Source organism: Dreissena polymorpha, chromosome 11, assembly GCF_020536995.1.
Source record: "Dreissena polymorpha isolate Duluth1 chromosome 11, UMN_Dpol_1.0, whole genome shotgun sequence".
NCBI lineage: Eukaryota > Metazoa > Mollusca > Bivalvia > Myida > Dreissenidae > Dreissena > Dreissena polymorpha.
The window spans coordinates 39,268,890-39,283,354 of NC_068365.1; the positions used below are offsets into that span (position 1 = coordinate 39,268,890).

At 36.7% G+C, this 14,465-nt stretch overlaps 1 protein-coding gene and 1 long non-coding RNA gene across 2 annotated transcripts in view; one reads left to right on the plus strand and one right to left on the minus strand.

The window, feature by feature from the left end:
* The window catches only part of LOC127850105 (protein dopey-1-like), a 111,260-nt gene that overhangs the window by 57,323 nt on the left and 39,472 nt on the right, over positions 1–14,465 (minus strand). The window contains exon 14 of the mRNA XM_052382879.1: positions 12,217–14,010. Within this exon, the coding sequence (XP_052238839.1) occupies positions 12,217–14,010 (1,794 nt within the window). The remainder of the gene's footprint in view (positions 1–12,216; positions 14,011–14,465) is intronic.
* On the plus strand, positions 4,309–5,712 carry LOC127850106 (uncharacterized). The gene is made up of 2 exons (XR_008035059.1): positions 4,309–4,465; positions 5,085–5,712. It is a non-coding gene; the product is annotated as an uncharacterized LOC127850106 (long non-coding RNA).

Here is a 14,465-nt window from a genome sequence, read left to right on the forward strand (position 1 = left end):
GTGTTAATCACTGTTATGTAAGAAAGCAGTCACAGTGTTTTTGTTGTTTTCTTAAATTTTCTGGATAGGTTTAATACCATTCAATTTTTCCAGTTGTTTATAAAGATGTCATTCAATTTATAACGAAAAATTAAATTATAACAACATTTAACAGCAAAACTTGCAATTAAATAACAAAATCCAAATGTCCTGAAAAACAATGTCGGTGTAAAATAATCATGTGTAAATCGTATTTCAAATTTCGGAGGTAAGCCCTTTCGGAAACTTCTCTCGAAAAATTTAATGACACGCTACAACAACAAAAAGAAACGCTGATCTGTTTCAGAATTATTTAGAGTTGTGTTCGTTGTTTTCGTGTTTTTTTTTATCGGCGATTTTCTTGTTACTGATGGGTAAACAATTCTGGATATTGGTGAGTATTGTTATTTGTTTTTGTTATTTCCCGGGTGTACATTGTCCAGGGTAATCATGGAACTTAGGCTGGAAATCCATGGTATAACATGGAATTCCATGGAAATCCCTGGAATTTGAAACAGTTTCCAGGGTTTTCCAGGGTTTTGTTCTAGAAATGTCCATGAAACGTGGACTTTTTTCCAAGCATTTTCCAGCCTTGGATGGAAAAGCATGGAAAAGGAATGGAAAACGCTGGATTTAGGCTGGATAACCATGGAAAATATTTCCAGATAGCATGGAAAGTGGAACATAGAATTTTTTAAGCATGGAAAAGACTCTAACATTTTCAGCTGACCCTGGAAAAAACTTAGACTTTATAAGAGGAGAAAATAACTTATAAAAATGCAACACATTTTTAGCCGGATTTTTTTCGAAAAAATCTCGGCTTATAGATTGATGTTGTCGGGCGGGCGGGGGGGGCGGGGTGGCGGCGTGCTCGAAAATGTTAAAGTTCTTATTTCATGGTATAACTTTGGTATGCTTGGACCTAGAGTCTTCAAACTTGACATGAAGGTTGGCCAGGATTAACAGATGACCACTGGTCATTTCAAGGTCATTCATTTGAAGGTCAAGGTCACTGTGACCTTCAATATAAAAAATGTTAAAGTTGTTATAACTTTGGTATGCTTGGACCTAGAGTCTTGAAACTTGACATGAAGGTTGGCCATAACTAGTTAGTAACCACTGGTCATTTCAAGGTCATTCATTTGAAGGTCAAGGTCACTGTGACCTTGAATGTAAAAATGTTAAAGTTCTTATTTCATGGTATAACTTTGGTATGCTTGGACCTAGAGTCTTCAAACTTGACATGAAGGTTGGCCAGGATTAACAGATGACCACTGGTCATTTCAAGGTCATTCATTTGAAGGTGAAGGTCACTGTGACCTTCAATATAAAAATGTTAAAGTTGTTATAACTTTGGTATGCTTGGACCTAGAGTCTTGAAACTTGACATGAAGGTTGGCCAGAACTAGTAAGTAACCACTGGACATTTCAAGGTCATTCATTTGAAGGTCAAGGTCACTGTGACCTTGAATGTAAAAATGTTAAAGTTGTTATAACTTTGGTATGCTTGGACCTAGAGTCTTGAAACTTGACATGAAGGTTGGCCAGAACTAGTAAGTAACCACTGGACATTTCAAGGTCATTCATTTGAAGGTCAAGGTCACTGTGACCTTGAATGTGAAAATGTTAAAGTTCTTATTTCATGTTATAACTTTGGTATGCTTGTACCTAGAGTCTTCAAACTTGAAATAAAGATTGGCCAGTACTAGAAGATGACCACTGGTCATTTCAATGTCATTCATTTGAAGGTCAAGGTCACTGTGACCTTAAATGTTAAAATGTTAAAATTGTTATAACTTTGGTATGCTTGGACATAGAGTCTTCAAACTTGACATGAAGGTTTGCAAGCACACTTAGATGACCACTGGTCATTTCAAGGTCATTCATTCTAAGGTCAAGGTCACTGCTAGAACTGGTGTGATAGAAACCTTTTGGAGTGATCATAAGGCTGTCTGGATTTCTGTGTAGGTATGTGAAAGCAAAACAATAAATAGTATTATTTCATCTAAGTTTATTTTCTTACATTTGATAATGAAATTGATGGAAACTTCAAACAATATGTTACTAATTTGCTAATAAAAAAATTGAGATCAAACTTTCCTAATTGTCAATTCAAGTTCATATTTGTGACCTTAAATGTTATTGTTGTTCATGTATATGCATGCATTCAAAACATAACACAAGGTTTGCTCATGCCTTGAAAAGTACTTACATTTCATTTTGACCTTTGAACAATATTTCAGTAATTTAAGTATTGCATTGACAAAAACACGAAAGGTACTTTCCTGTCATTTAAATCAAAAATCCGGCTTCAATGCGGTCATCTCCGACCGCGGAACTCTTGTATTCAAAGTAAATCAGAGTTCAACAATTTACACAACATATGAATAAAACATAAAACAATGTGCATAGTTTGGGCAGAAATAGTAGTAGTTATAGTAGTAGTAGTAGTGGTAGAAGTAGTAATGCTGAGGCTGGCAGTAGAATATTTTGTAGGAGTAGAAGTAAAAGTGGTTGTTGTATAAGTTGTATAAGCAGTTAAACTACTGATAATTATACTATTGGTGCAAATTTAAGTGACAGTAGCAGTAGTAGCAGTTATTATTGTGTTGTTGTTTTAGCATTTACAGGAATAGACTCAGTAACGGTAGCAATAGTAGTATAAATAATAATAACAATACTAGTAGCAGCAGTAGTAGTAGTAGTTAAGGAAGTAGCATTAGCAGCAGCAGCAGTAGTAGTAGTAGAAGTAGTAGTAGTAGAAGTAGTAGAAGTAGCAGCAGCAGCAGTAGAAGCAGTAGCAGCATCAGCAGCATCAGTAGCAGTAGTAGTAGCAGTAGTAGTAGCAATAGTAGTTGAAGTACTAGTAGTAGTAGTAGTAGTAGTAGTAGTAGTAGTAGTAGTAGTAGTGGTAGTAGTAGTAGTAGTAGTAGTAACAGCAGCAGCAGCAGCAGCAGTAGTAGTAGTAGTAGTCGCTGCAGCAGGAGTTGTAGTAGTAGTAGCAGCAGCAGTAGTAGTAGCAGCAGCAGCAGCAGGAGTAGTAGCAGCAGCAGCAGTAGCAGTAGTAGTAGTAGTAGTTGAAGCACTAGTAGTAGTTGAAGCTGTAGTAGAAGTAGTAGCAGTAGTAGCAGCAGTAGTAGTAGTAGTAGTAATAGTAGTAGTAGTAGAAGTAGTAGTAGTAGTAGTAGTAGTATAAGTAGAAGTAGCAGTAGTAGTAGTAGTAGTAGTAGTAGTAGTAGTAGTAGTAGTAGTAGTAGTTGTTGTTGTTGTTGTTGTTGTGGCTGTTGTAATAGTAGTAGTAGTTTTGCAGAAGTAGTAGTAGCAGTAGTAGTACTAGTAGTAGAAGTAATAGTAGTAACTTTCAAAGCAATGTCTACAAGTTTAAATTCTTTAACCCTGTTCAAGGTGTATACACGCTCAATATTTAACTACAGTCCAGGTTTGCAATTAACAAACTATCTGATAAACCTGTGTGTGAGTCAGATATGTCTGCTGCTAATCTATTGGTTATAAAAAAATCACAGCCTTTTCTGATTGGCTGAGTTCAAATACAGAAAGTTTACCTGTTAGATTGAAATTCTGGCGTATTGTAGAAAACTTGCAGGTTAAACTTGTTGTTAAAATGAAGTTAATGTAATGTTCACAAACAGTAGAGTTAATGAGTTTTTCCATTAACAAGAATTTCTTAAAATAATAATGTATGGATATCATTTGGAAAGTGACATGAAATGTTGTTAAAAAGTGATGAAGTCTGTCTAGGAATAGAACAACAACTGAAGGTTTGTGCTTTTCATTATATCTAAATATTCCTTTAAATTTATTCTTCTTATGTCATCATTGTAGACCTTTTTTATGTGACATTTTAGGTAAAAGTATGGCAAATATAAAAGTTTAAAAGCAGCTGTCACACACATTTTCACTAAGTGCAGTTTGCAGCTTGATAAAGGAAGTCCTATGTGGAGATATTAATAAGCTTGAATGTAGTATCGGAAGTTTATAATGCATGGCTAGGGAACTGAGGCTAAGGGAGTTATGTGCTGTGCATGATGAGAACTCAATGCTCATTAATGCTGTTAATGTTTATAAATAAATTAATTAAACCAATAGCATTGTTTTTTAGGTTTCACTGTACATTTTCATACCAATAGAATTACACATCATTCTAATTATAGCAATAATAAATTTGTACTAATCATACCTACAAATTTTGTTATGCTATGCTTTGTGATGTATTAACTTCATTGTAAGTTATTATTTAAAGACAATTTTACTAAATATTTTAAACAATACTTGAATTATTTTCTATATACATTTTCATTATGTGCTTTAACTGTAGCTGACCAGTTGATGGAAGATACTGCAGAGTTTGGCAGGGAAATAACCCAAGACAGCAAAGCGGCTCTTTTGGCGCATTTACCAAGAGGACTAACATAACCACAAATTCATGGTAAATATTGTTATGCCCCGGGCTCATATAAGTAATTTAGTGTTAACCACCTGAAAGTATTTTGTCTTTTTGGTATCCAATATTTTGGTCTAGTTTCAATTACAGGTTATTTTTATATGAATTAGCAAATTAGCATATCTTTCATATAGCAATATCTGAATATAAAATTCCTATATATGTTTGAGTTTCCAGATACATGCTAGTGTACCCCGTTTTGGGGCATTTAAGAAAACAACAATATAAATTTCAAAATTAAAGAGAGTCATATAAAAATATAAGTTAAATCAACAATTTATTCACTTGAAAGTCTCAGTTTTCCTGTGTGGTTGCCTGTTTGCAAGTAGATTAAAGCCCGCTTGCAAACTTTAAGAGAATAAATTTCAGTAAATGGAAAAGAAATAATTGCTAACTACTTAGGATCGTAAATGTTCGCTCAAATACAAAAAAGCCAGATGTACCGAATTGAGCAGTGATATGAAATATCTAAAATAGATTAAAATATGAATGAGCATTGAAGTATAGATATTCAATCATATGATTGCTGCACATTTACTTTTACAGATGAATGTAAAAAACTTATGACTTTCTTGTAATATTGTTTGCTTTGTTTTTCTTTCAGAGATCATGCAGGAGCCGTACAGTATAACAGCAGTACAAGTTCTATAAAAGATCCACGACCTACTGAAGCCCAGCTAATTAACAAAAAAGTTTTTAAAAACTGTAATTTTATCCCACCTGGGTACTTATAATTTACTAAGCTGCCTTCACAAGTTTTAGACTTGCAATTATATTTTAAACTGTCACTTGGAAAGTAATACATGTACATGCATTATGTTCTGAATTTCTTTGAACAATAAAATTATATAAAAGTATTTTAATGAAATTGAGCACCTAAATTGCATTAAAGTGAAAGTAGCTGAGAAAAATAGTATCCTGGTGCTCATGGGCAGCTACATATATTGTGACAAACATGAAGTAGCTAAAATAACTTAAATTTTTCATTTTGTTTCTTGAATATCGTTTGTACAGGGTTCGTGAATTGTTACTGTATATTACTTGACTTGCTTGTATTTTGTTACTTTGAATACATGTTGTTAAGGTTGCATTATACTTTTTAACTTTTAAAGTAGCGCCTGTTCTGTTATGTAAGGGCCTGATTTACGATAATGGACCTAGAGGCTTTGTAAGCATGTATTAAACAACACTTGTTTGATCTGAATAATTTGTTAAATAAATGTAACACAATTTGTAATCTGATGTTATATTTTGATGAATTGTGAACAAAATAATACATCGAAGAAACTAAGGCATTATGTTGATTTTTTGTTTTGTTTTAATCTAACCTTAAATTATGATTTATTTAAGCTGTGAGTATTGTATTCATTTAATACATGAATACTGTTTTTAGACCAGAAATTTCTTTTTCTATTCAGTGACCATGGTAAACGCTGGACAATTTTCCATGTTATACCAGGCATCCATGGAATATTAAACAAAGAAAAACCCTGGAACATTTTCCAGGGTTTTCCAGCCAGCATGGAAAAAATACCGTCCGAATACTCCATGTAATCTGGAAAACCCTGGAAAAAAATCCATGGTTTTCCAGATTACATGGAGTATTCGGACGGTATTTATTCCATGCTGGCTGGAAAACCCTGGAAATTGTTCCATGGTAATTATTCCAGGGAGCCTGGAAAACCATGGAAACTATTCCAGGCTATTTCCACATACCATGGACAATTTTCCACCCTTTTTTTTTAAATATTGACGCTGGAAAAGGCTGGAAACTTAGTCCGAATACTCCAGCCTCATATTTTCCATGGATTTCCATGGAAAACCCTGGACAAAGTACACCCGGGTTGTTTAACATTTATTTTAAAATATCTTATTTTAGCATATTAAATACATGACTTTCTCAAGCAAAACAAATATCATGTGTTACATATCCTGTTGAACTAGTCTATAGAAATATTTTGTTTGTTTGTAAATACATGTATTCTCATTTTATGGACTGGACTAAATTTTGCAGAAAATATCAATCATACCGGCCCGTTTCAAGCATCAAGCCATTTATTTTAAAGAAAAACTGGGTACCTGTGTTCAATTTAATAAAACCGTATTGGATAGAAACAAAAACTTTCTTTGCGGAAAAAAATTTAATCTTAGTACTGGTTGGGTCAAGGTACAATATGTTTGTAAGGTCATACTTAAAAAAAATAAAACCTCTTATAAATAAATTTCAGTCAGAAATTGAACTTATCTGAATGACAAAATATAATATTGCTATTGCATACAAGTCGGATAGCTCAGTCGGTAGAGCATCTCTGGCATGTCTTTTATTGAGTCAAGGGAGTGTCTCGGGTTCGAGTCCCGATCTGGCTTGAAGCAATATTATATTATGTAAAATAATTTGATATAGTTTTTCAGGGTGAGAATTATTTATAGAGAATTTTATTATATTTTAATTCTGACATTACAGACATTTTGCAGTCATGGGTCCATACTTGATTGATATAGATAAATATAAATACTATAGACTATAGCAAATATTGTGTTCGTGTTTATTATGTAAAAAATTTTTATATAGTTTTTCGGGTCGAAAATCAAAACCTGTAAATTGACATTATGACATTGGAAATATTCAGATGACCTTGACCTGGAACTAAAACGAAATTGTTAAATTAAAATGAACAAATGCAGGCCCAATTTTTTTATTTATTTTTCACAATTTTCAGGGCTACATTTTACCGATTATGGCGGAACTGTGTATTCCGTCAGACGATGCAGTCATGGACATAGGTGTTTCCAGGCCCAGTAAACTAGCAACTATCAAACATGTACTTAGTCTACATTCATCACTGGGATCAAGTGATACAGCTTGTGCTAAAAAGTTGATTGATGAATTTCCCTCATACTGCAATTGTGATTTCCAAAGTCTGAAAAAGAAAATAGGACTTGTGGCTAAGAAATCAGCAATGTTAAAAAGAAACAAAACTAAAACTAGCTTATTGCACGAAGAGTTCTTGCAACAAGAATTTATTCCGCCTGTTAGCAAGTTAGAGAGTAGTTTAAAAGTTGATGAATTGAATAATGACCAAGGTGAAATTGCGCAAAAAGTAATTGCTACAACCCAGTCAGTAGTTAGGGAGAATAGGGATCTTAAGAGAAAAATATCTGAAATTGAAGAAAGCCGTGCAGAATTAGAAAATGAAATTAAGTTCAAAGACAATCGTTTGCAATTAACTTTTAATTCTTTAAATAGTATTGCCACCGGTTATAAAGAACTGACTGACACCAGTGTTAAAAGTAAAGCTGAAATGGAGAAGCATATACTTGAATATCAGAACAAGTATGAGGAAGCAACAGCTCAAATCTTAAAACTTACAGACGACTTATCTGTTGCTCGTGAAAAAATTTCTAAGTACACACCACGAAATGTTAATAAAAAATTGAAAAGAAAAGCAAGTCAAATTGAAAGTCTAGCTTCCCAGAACGAGCTTCTAGCTAAAGAAAACAAGGGTCTTAAGATAGAAAATGAAAGTCTGTGGGGACATATTTTAATACATGAAGATACTTTGATGGAAGAGGAGGAAAATGAAAAAGTGAAAGGGTTGAAGTTTGAAAAAGTTAACCTACAGAAACGTATTTCTAGACTTGGTAAAAAGATAGAATCTTTGAAAACAGAAAAACATCAAATACGAATGGAAAAAGAGACAATAGAAAACAATTTTGACACAGAAATAGCAGATTACAAGAAGGAGATCAAAGAACTACAACAGATAATTGATATCAGTGATTCCAATGAAGTAGTAACATTTGAGAATGGGAAGTACACCAATGAAATCCGCCAGTGTTGCATGCAGTTAATACATGAGGGAAATGTTAGTTTAAACAAAGTACCGGACGTCATTTCTTCAGTCATGAGGGCCCTGACAGGTAAAGTGCCCCAGCGTCTCCCATCAAAGACCCTGCTCAGTTGGTTGAGTGCAGAGGCAAAGGTGGTCTCTTCAAGACATGTTGCACAGGCCATGTTAGATGGTTTCAATCCCGCTGACAATAAAGGACACACCCTGCACCAGGATGCCACATCCAAGTTCCACAACCATTATGAAGGTTTTCAAGTTACGCTCAAGTCTGGGGACAGTATGACATTAGGTCTTAAGCAAGTAGGTGGAGGAGATGCCGACACTTATTTTAATGCGTTTCAGGACACTGTTGATGATCTTGTCCAGTCCGTCACTACAGACCCAAATTCCACAGAGACTGTGAGAGCTAAACTCATTTGTTCAATCAAGAATTACATGTCTGACCAGTGTGCCACAAATGGAAGATTGAATGATAGTTTGGATGTTTTGCGAAACACCTTATTTCCCGCAGTCATGGAGAACTTTGAGGACCTGACAGGAGAGGAAAAGGAAGAATTGTTTAGAACAGGAAAATTTTCATGTAGACTCCATTTGTTGGCTAATTTTGGGATTGAGGCTGAAAAGGGGTTGGGGTTAATGGAGAGAGCCGTCTGTGAGGGTGATAACCCTTACAGTTTTAAGAAGGAAAGTGGTTCTGGGACATACAGACTTGCCAGAACTGCTGCTAAAGCTCTGACGAGAAGAGGGTCCGATAAAGCTGGAGTGGCGAGTTATTGGGAAACGTATCTGAAGGGCCGCGGTAGGAACAATAAAATTGTAACTTTTCATGGACACCGCATTAACATTGCGTTTCATGACTGTGCAGCGGTCTTTTACCACAAAGACGACATCAAAGGCTTCTTGAAAGACTGGCCGGACAGAAACCAGCTCTTACAGTCGGTTTACCTCGATGTGCAAGAGCCTGTTTATCTAGCAGGATGCAGAGCCATGGGGATGCTAGATAAGCTAGTGACAGGCCCATTTTGGAAACTCCTTGAACAGGATGGCTCAATTCTAGATATCAATCAGCATCTGCTCCAAATGCGTATAACATTGGAACAATGGGCCAAAGATGGGAGTGCGGTGTTGGAGGGACGACCAGTCTTCCAAAATGTGGAAATAAAGAAAGATGTGCTCTATGATGCCCTGTTTGCACCAACTTCGGATTCAGTCTTTGACTCATTGACTCAGATGGCTGTCGAGCTGGTCAGTGCAGAAATGCTAATCATATTGGAACGACAAGGTGCAACACAGCTACCCGGTGGGAAATATTGGGACCCCACTGAAGAGGTTAAAAGGTCAACTGAGAATGTCCCAAAGACAAACACCATATCCGAGCGGGATATGGCTGTTTTAGATAACCTGTTGCGAGCAAAGCCATCTGCGTCCGCCCTGACACTTGAAACCACAACAATGTGTCAAAAGAATAGGCCATTTCAGTGGATTTCAACTCTGCCAGACAATGAAAAAGATGAAATATTAAATGGCGCAAGAGAACTAGCACCCAAAGTTAAGGAAAAATTCAAGGAAACACAAGTTAAGCTCCAGCAGGAAATTGAGAAGAAACTTGAAAATAAGAAGAAAGCAATCGAATCAAAAGAAGCCAAGGAGATCAACACAAAAGTTAAAGCTACAAATGACCTGACAAAAGCAGGTGGACTTTGGAGTGCTGAAAATATGACCCAAAGAATCAGTGAAATTGAAAAAAGTGAGAGAAATGAAAATCAAAAGGATAAGAAAGTAAAGGAGGCAATCTTGATACAGATCAAATTTCACAAGAATGTCCTGAAAAGCAGAGGGTCAAGAGAGCTTTTTCAGGAAAGCGCCAAAGGAGTGAAATATTCAATAACTGAATTAAAAGAAAATCTCAGGTGTATTTTAGAACTTAACCTTGGTGCGGATCAGGAAATTGAAAAAGAGTCTGGTTTGTCGTACAAGCCCTTGAATGATATGCTTACAGAAATTGATGCGAAGAAAAGTGAAGTGTTTGAAAAATTGTCCAAGACTCGGCAAAAGGTTACTGTGAAAAATTCACAAGATAATCTTTCCAAATTTCTGAAGGAGCCAGATATGCTGGTAGGAAAGTCAGTTAAACACAAACTGAAAGTAACCTCAAGAACTGAATGGTTTGATGGTGTAGTGGATTCAGTAAAGGAGAGGACAGAAGATGTTATGAAAACTGAGTACAACATTAGATACTTAGAGTCAGATGAGGAAGTGTGGTTTTTTCCCTTGTTGGTAGATTTAAAAAATGGAGACCTAATATTGCAGTAGTACTAGTAGTTGTATACTATGCTATAATGAGCACAGTAAAATGTTGCTACTAAGACAAATTATATATTTCATAAGTATGTGAACTTATTTTAAGAATTTGGAAGTCTTGGTTTATGAATGCAAAATTATGATGTTAATAGCAACATTTTCCTGTACTACAGTACAAGTATGATTATACATGTAAAAGAATGTGTTAATTGTAAACAAAAAATACTGAATGTATTCAAAAAAATATAAAGAAAAAACATGAAAACAATGAAATACCATTGATATAAAAAAATATAAAGAGAAAAAAGCGAGAAAAATATAATGAGACAAAGATTAAAAAAAATATTATTGTGATTTGATATATTGTAATTTTTATCTTTGAAAAATATTGTACAGAATACCGACATTGTGATTTTGGGATATTGTTGAAAGTTGAATGTGTGTGTAAACTGTCTGTTTTAATGAGTGTTATGGGTACAATGTCATTTTGAATAGTATACTTGAAAACCTTTTAAAATTTCCTTTTATTTGATATGTCACATGGCTATATTCAAACAAGATCATGATTCTCGTAAAATCCAAGATGGCCGCCATTTAAAAAAGGCGGCCATCTTCCCTATTCAGACTTTTTTTGCTTAAAACTTTGAATTTCATTAAACATTACTTAAAACATTCAAATCTTGTTCATCCATCATTGTTTAAAGGAAAAAAATTGATTTGATTGCACAAATAGCGTCTTTTTTACCAAAATTCTTTCGTTGGTGGCCATTTTGGCGGCCATCTTGGACGCCATTTTGTTTTTTTTAAATTTTAGGGTAAATGAACTGATGCGGCCGAACTCGACAAACATTTTGGTATATAACTTTTTAATATTTAGATAGGTTTTTATGTAAAATATGGACAAATACAGCATAAACTATGTGTGTTTTTGTCTATGTTGGTGCCATAATGGAAGCATATGTGTTAATGAAGAAAAGGTTTTTTATGTCACCAAAATATGCGTACCCTCAACGTACTTAAAATCCCATAACTCGGAGAGTTGTTGGTCGATTTTCATAATTTTTGTACTGTTGTGCTAGTTTAGAATAGCTCTACATGAAAATTACAGTCTTAAATACATATAAATGAAATATCCTTACCCCCCTGAACTCCCTAATCTAACACGATCTGACAACATATGATGCAAAGTCAATGCCAGCTATATTGTTATATGATACAGACTTGTTAATAGAGAAAAAAGGAAAATATCATGGTGAAACCATAAAATCAAATAAGACAAGCATAAAAAGATTGTGTCTGTAATATCTAAATGACTTTTATATGGTTCAAGGTAAACTTGGCATAATACATGTGCGTTAAGTGTTGTCCCAGATTAACCAGTGCAGTTTGCAAAGGCTAATCAAGGATGACTCTTTCTGCTTTTACAGAATTTTTTGTTCAAAGTAAGTCTCTTCTTAGCAGTTTAGGCAGAAAGTTTGGACTGCACAGGCTAATCTAGGACGACACTTTATGCACATGCATTAAGCCCAGTTTTCTCAGAACAAGGCTCAATAAGAGAAAGAATGCTGCCCCTAGTTGGGTTACCTTCCTTGTCCTTCAGACTCGTAGTACGCAGCCAGTGCCTCAATATTACGACACAGCTGATTGACAACAGCGATCACGATTGCCGGCAGGTGCTTGCCCAGGTGTGGCAGGGAGGCAGTGATGATGGTGAGCCAGTGTCGGTGCAGGTGACAGAGGTGGCCCTGCTTGAGGGCACTCAACACCCCCGACACAAACATGCCCTGCTGGACGATAGGCTGACCCAGAGTGTACTTGACGTTTTTCAGGGACGGCTGGTAGCTGATCCTCAGTCTGTCCCACTCGGAACTGGAAGGGCTGATATCATTGAGGCCCAGATAACGATAAATTGGCTCCTCCAGAGATATCATCACAGACAGCAGCTCCAGTAACTTGACCAAGAATGTCTCATTCACAGCTGGGAGCAGATTCTCTTCATTGAACTGCACAATGTCTTCAGTGAATTTAGCCACATTTTGTTCAGTATCTTGCTTCTGCCGACTGTTGTATATCACAGCTAACACACAGTGTAGAAGTGCTTTCTGCACTTTGCATCTCTGAAACAAGTCACTCATGTAGGAGGCAAAGTTCTTCCCGGAGTCTTTCATGATGATCACCACCTGAAACAAGATGGAGGTCAAGGTCTCTGTGGCAAGGATATGCACCTGTTTATTGCCAAGCAGATCATCACATGTCAACTTGCTGACCATTAAGTTCGGGTAATATCCTCTCACAAAGAACAAGCACACAGATATCAGCACTTCAATGAACATACTGCTCCTGTAGGTTAACATCACTTCTGCTGGAATGTCACCATAGAAACCTTTACCAAAGACAGACTTTCGGTGCCTGGCCAACAGTAGCTGGAGTTTAGCGAGTTGAGGTGCCTTTAATGAACTGATGTTTGTGGTGACCAGGGCGGTTACCATCAGACGGGGACAGGCAGTCAGCATTGCCTTCACAGTGGAGAGGGCATACAGTGTGCGCTCATAGTCATATTTCTGTGTGTACAGCAGCATGTGCATATGCAGACTGTGGATGTTGGTAGTGTCCCTCTCCATGTCCTGGTACAAGGACATGTCCTTTTCACTGGGGGTGGGGGAGTCAACCCTCTGCTTCTGAACTCGACTCAGCAGGTCCTGATCCCCCACATTGCTGGACGTAGTACTGTCTGCCCTCTGCAAAACCTTCCTAAGCTCTGGTCGCCATTTACTGGAACTCTCCCCTTTGTCACTGGCAGACAATGAAGATACTGGATCTGGCTTGATTACATTCAACAGTATGTCTTCAATGATTTCTTTAGCAATGTCCACAGCTTTTTCAGACCTTTCACTGGATTCCTCTGTCTCTCCATCACTGACATCATTTGACGTCTCTTCATCATTCCCTACAAAGTGTATGCCCTCCTTGACACACGTCTCTCTATCCAGTCGTTTAGCTCTCAGCACACCAGCACATGGAGGCTGCAGAGGCATGCTGTCCCAGCCCACAGTGTCGATGGAGCTTTCAGAGCCAAACGGGTTGATCCTCAAACTCAGATTGGTGGGATCCACTTTGTCAAAATGAAGCTCCTGTTCAGACTTTGATCTTGCTGATGCAGTGAGTGTTCCTCTCTCTCCAAGGATAGTCATGGCGTGTGAGCGGGTGTGACCACTCGTGCCTGGATGTTTCTTGGTGAACAGTTTTGGTGAGTTGACGTGGTAGATGACATTGCCCCCCTCGTTGCTGATGGCGTAGATGTTGGCCTCCACGTCCTCCCTGCTCTCTGACAGGGTCACCCTACGGGGCTCGTGAATGCTGATATGCTGCACTGACACCCTGAAACCATGACAACAGTGAATGCTGATATACTGCACTGACAACCTGTAATCATGACAACACTTACCATATCATAGACAAAACATGTGTTAACCCTTTACCTCTCAGATACCCATGTTGACACGTTTGTAGTCCCTTAAAAATCATATTTAGTTTAAGACCAATTTTACTAGATTCAAGTTTTAAATGCTTCATTTCCAACCCTAAGATACTGATGAGAAGCAAAAAGCATAAAGCCTGAACAGCATACGAGGTACTCACAACCTGGTCAGGTTTTATGCTAATTGCATATAGCCATTTTCACGATGCTTCTGAGCTGATAAGGTATGCAGTCTACACAGGCTAATTAGAGACGCCACTTTCTGCTTTTATGGAATTTTTTATTTTAAGAAAATCTCTTCTCAACGAAAATCCAGTGTATGGGGAAAGTGACATCTCTGTTTAGCCTGTGTGGA